General features: G+C 47.5%; 1 protein-coding gene across 2 annotated transcripts; it reads left to right on the top strand.

The window, feature by feature from the left end:
• The first annotated feature begins 216 nt into the window (after window positions 1–216).
• LOC100840509 lies at window positions 217–3,953 on the top strand. 2 transcript variants are annotated; one of them, XM_014898250.2, is made up of 4 exons: window positions 217–1,691; window positions 2,651–2,684; window positions 2,876–2,985; window positions 3,498–3,953. In XM_014898250.2, exons 1-4 carry the CDS (start codon window positions 437–439, stop codon window positions 3,692–3,694), a joined length of 1,596 nt encoding a protein of 531 aa, XP_014753736.1. In that variant the 5' UTR covers window positions 217–436; the 3' UTR covers window positions 3,695–3,953. The 2 variants fall into 2 exon arrangements, with proteins under 2 accessions (XP_014753736.1, XP_010230445.1); XM_010232143.3 differs by having other exon boundaries at window positions 218–1,691; window positions 3,495–3,953.
• Window positions 3,954–4,607: the final 654 nt, after the last annotated feature.

Raw genomic sequence — 4,607 nt, 5'->3', positions numbered from 1 at the left:
GATGGATCCAATGTAGAAAAAAAATCTTATCTCCGGCACGGCATACGGGCCGGCCCGCGGTCAGGGCTCAGGATAGAGGCTTCGGGCTTTTTAATGGCCCCCGGCCCGATGGCCACAGTGCCACACCAAGCTCCCGGAGGCGCTGATTCTCAAAAAAACAAAAAAAAAAGCTCCCGGAGACGCTGTACTTGGTGGAAATTACCTACGCTGCCACTCGCTTACCAGTTCGCCACGGCAGAAAAAGAAAAAGAAAAAAAAAATCCCCCCTCTCTTTCGCCCCGACAGAACTTGGGGCGATTGCGGGCACGGAAACCCTAGCGCCCCGCCGCCGCCGCCACATCGTTGCCGCCAAAGCCTCCTCGTTCTCCGCTGCCAAGTTCTTCTCGTTCTCCTCCACCAGAGGCTGCGGCTGCGCCGACCCACCATCTGCAGATCCATGCCGCGGCCGCCCTCCATCGTTTCCTTCCGGCCGGACGCCCTGGCACCCTCCCCGCGCCCCGTCTTCCCCGAATGGGTCTTGCTCGACAAGACCGGTCTTATCTCCGTCGACCGGAACGAGACCACGGCCGAGTGCACGACGAGCGAGGGCCAACCCGTGGCGGTGTCCTTCTGGCTCGTCGACGCGCCGGATGTCTCCTCTTTCTCCGTCGACTGCCCCGGCATCCCAGAGAAAGACTTGCACTCCCACCCGCCCTTCATCATCTGCGCCGAGGGACCCTTCGTCCTCTTCTGCGTCGTCCTCGACGTCCCTAGTTGGCGCTCTTTCCACCTCTTCCTCTACACAGCTTCTGAGGAGCCGTCACTCCAGCTGCTTCCGGAACCTGCCGATCACGTGGTTGAGGACTTCGAAAACCAGTACTTTGCAATCTTGCCCTCTTGCGGCGACCACCACCGTGACTATGCTGTGGCTTTCCTTGAGTGGGAGTGGCAGTCGGCTGATATTGCGTACCCGCAGTACTATGCTTACGTATTCTCGTCGAAGAAACGGTCATGGACCAGGAAGAAGGTTCTGCTGAACCTGCACAAGTCTGAAAAAGCTCTATTTGTTGATGCACATGACATCACCAAGCAGATGGCTGTCGGAAGCACCTCACTGGCCTGGGTTGATTTGAAGCGTGGGGTTATTCTTCTCTCTGACGTGTTTGACCAGCAGCCAGTCATCAAGTATATCCCGTTCCCCGCGTCAAGGGTCCGCATTCCTGACGACGATAGCCGCACCCCTTCCATTGCTGTTGAGTATGTTTGTGATGTCATTTGCTGCAAGGACCTCATCAAGTTCGTTGAGATAGAGTGCGATGAGTGCAGGAGCAACGGCAGCACTTGGAAAGCAATCACATGGAGCAGGAAAGTCTCGTGGGACAATTGGCGCAAGCTTTACACGGTTGATGTTGATGACATCTCAATTGATTCGAGCTATGCAGCTTTGTTGCCAGAACTGCTAGACAAAAATACCAATCAACTTAAGCTGAAGAACCTGATTTCCCTTGTCCCTACCTTGAGCATGCAAGATGATAATCTTCTTTACATGATGTCCAAGTTGAAGTTTGAAGAAGGGACATCTTGGATCATTGCAGTTGACATGGAACATGTGGCTGTGAAGGCAGTAGCCCCGGTTTCTACCAAAACGTCCTGCACTTTCCCCATGTACTTCCCATGTTCCTTCCCCAAGTACCTCAACTACATGACACCAGGTATGGTAATTTCACCTTCTTTTTCTCTCCTTGTGTCATGTGAGTTAGCCAGCAGTATACTATGTTAACTTTTGGACCCTTGGTTGTCTGTTTGTTACGGATGTACCTTTCAGTATCAACGCTGTTGCCATTGGATTGTTAGCTGTTTGTCAATCTTCATACATGTTTCTTATGTTAGAAATTGGCTTGAGGCTGCAGCCATGATCAAACAATGTGCTAGCAGTATGTGCCTTTGCTCTAAAAAGTCCCCGCCCACACAAGTAGGCAGCGAGCATGCTCAGCTACCAGTTCCGTAACCTCCATGTTATATAGATTCACGTTATGGTTAGGGGCAAGTATGCAAGCTAATATAGCTGCTGATATTGTCTGACAACCATGGTGAATCATGGGGTCATTTCCTGACTTTTGTAGGATGGTCTCGTACCTAATTAACTTATTTTATTATTAGCACAGCGCTTTGTGAATTGAGGCGGTAATGAACTGACTCATACTATTCCTCTAACTAAATAAACAGAAAAAATAGCAAGGAACTGTTGATGCTAATTCAAATCTAGTCCTCAAATCAAATTAAAGTTTCAACGAATAGACATGTTTATCCTCAGGTGGCATTTGGACCACAAAGTACCAAAATACAAGTGGCTCTCTCGGAAAATGCATCAACTGTAATGAAATTGCCACTCCAGACATCCAAGCCTCTTGTAACAATGTCTATTTGTAAGCAACGCCCTTTTGTTACCATGTTGTCGGTCTTTCATGCCATGTCTGGTGGACTAACCTCCGCATAACCAGACCCAATTTTACCACTGTCGGATGGTGTTGGCTGAATTGGTCCATGATCTGTTCATGACCCCCCCCCCCCCCCACCACCACCACAAATAATGATTGCTCCTTTGAGAAGTTAATTTGCATTTCTTTCCCGTCTTTTGTATGTAACTGTTTCTTTGTCCAAATTTTTGCAGAGGCAGATGTGGCTGATCCATTCGTCCTGCTGAGGTAATTCATATATTTCTACATTTACTTGTTCCAGTATGCTATTTTCTATATACTGGCTTCTTATTGATTACTGCTGTTGCATGCCTTTTGCTAGGATGAGTTCAACAAAGTTTATTACACAGAAAATGTCTCTGCTTCATTATCAAAACGAATTATTTTGTGATTTGTCTTTAACTTTTCCATCTTTTCAGTCCCTTGCAAATTACAGCACCAACAGTGACTGCAGAAGGATCATGCCAAATAGGAGGACTTGAGAAACCAGGCTATACAAAGGGCTACAACTTGCATGAAGAAAAAGAAGGTAACTCCGAGATCAAATTGCATCCTTGTTTTTAACGATCCCATGTGCTGTCTCTTTTATCCATTGTTTATTTTGTTACCTCTTCAGTTTTGAATGTCCTGCTATCTCGTTAGTTGTTAGTGCCTAGCTAGCCTACCGTATCAAAATAGCTCTTGCCAGGCCACATTCAGCTCGAAATCTAGTACTTCCTCCGTCCAACAAAGGATGTCTCAACTTTGATCAAATTTGAATGCACCGTGTATAGGTGCATTCAAATTTGATCAAAGTTGAGACATCCTTTGTTGGACGGAGGGAGTACTGTATATAGAATCACTCATGGTACAGTGATGAAATCTGGAAGAAAGAAAGAGAGCAACATTTGTAGCCTCAGGGCTCAATTGTTTCTCAAGATCTGATCATAACTTGGTTGTGACAAGGCGGCCATAAAAATTGCTCCCTTGAGAAGTTATATGCATTTCTTTCCCCGTATTTGTACCTAATTCCTGTTACATTTTTTTTTTTGCAAGCAGCAGACATGCTAAATCCAGCGATCGTCCCTCAAGTGCCTCAGCAGAAGAAGAGGAGGAAGAGGGGGGGTAAGAAGAAGAAGAAGAATCCAGCGGAGGTTCAGGATGTCCGATTTGGATTGTATTTCAGTTTCATCCTCAGCATATTGACAGCAGCGTCCTTTGCAGCAGTAGTGGCGTATCGTCTCATCTCGATGTCTTAATAGTCGTTAGCTTTATATCTTGTCTAACAAAAAATATGACAAGCAGAAGCATGTTCTGGAACTAGGTGTTGGATGGTGGTTAATTTTGGTTGTGGTTGGTTGATGAACCTGATCCTTGTTGCTGTGTGTGTGAACGAGAACCTTTTTGTTGCAGTTTGCCTTCATAAAGGCACTCTTGACAAGTTGGGAAACTTTCTGCATGAATCATGTTTTGCTCTAGAACCTAAGTTTGCTGAAGAAAGGTGCATGTGATTGTGTCTCTCAAAATGTCCAGGTCGTGTTTTGACTGCTGTAAGTCCACGACTGTTGCTTTGGTTTTGCTCGTCATCTGAACACTCATATAAGTTACTGGTTTATTTTTTTTTGGCAAAATAAGTTACTGGTTTAAATCTGTTAGATTTAGCAACACCTCACTTGCTTTCACCTGTTCAAAGCAACAAACAAAATTGGAGGATTTATCTGTGTTTTTTCTTGATTTGTCCTGTAAGAACATGGAGAAATGTTTTCGCCACACATTCTAGTGTCGTCCACTTACTACAATATTTGTACTACACGCTTCAGCGTTGAGCAGCTGCTGCTCAACGCCGTCGGGGTGCTGAGCATGCACCGCCTCGACGCCCAGCGGCTCCACCAGCACTGCTCCGGCAGGCAGTGCCTTTATGGTGTCAACGTGCTGAGCGCGCACGGTAACGAGGTGCTGCAGCATCTCTTGATGGCATCGAGGTGGCCCTTCTGCTCCCGCGCGGCGTCGAGCTCCTGCAGGCGCACGTCGTGGAGGTGATGCAGCTGTTCCTGCACAGCGTTGAGGCGGTTCAGCCTCTCCCGCATGGCATCCAGTCGCTGCGCGCGCTCGGCGTGGAGGTGCTGCATCTGCTCTTGCACGGCGTTGAGGTGTTGCAGGTGCTCCTGCACG

The sequence above is a fragment of the Brachypodium distachyon genome, chromosome 2 (genome assembly GCF_000005505.3).
Source record: "Brachypodium distachyon strain Bd21 chromosome 2, Brachypodium_distachyon_v3.0, whole genome shotgun sequence".
In the NCBI taxonomy this organism is placed as follows: domain Eukaryota; kingdom Viridiplantae; phylum Streptophyta; class Magnoliopsida; order Poales; family Poaceae; genus Brachypodium; species Brachypodium distachyon.
The sequence above is the reverse complement of the archived record's forward strand: the minus strand, read 5'-3'. Positions and strand labels throughout refer to the sequence as shown.

Bases quoted from the DNA above. Each gene is read 5' to 3' on its own strand.
- LOC100840509 (XM_010232143.3), top strand. From the start codon at position 437: ATGCCGCGGCCGCCCTCCATCGTTTCCTTCCGGCCGGACGCCCTGGCA. The intron at 1,692-2,650 runs GTATGGTAATTT...AAATTTTTGCAG, and splicing joins CCTCAACTACATGACACCAG to AGGCAGATGTGGCTGATCCA. The intron at 2,685-2,875 runs GTAATTCATATA...CCATCTTTTCAG, and splicing joins GATCCATTCGTCCTGCTGAG to TCCCTTGCAAATTACAGCAC.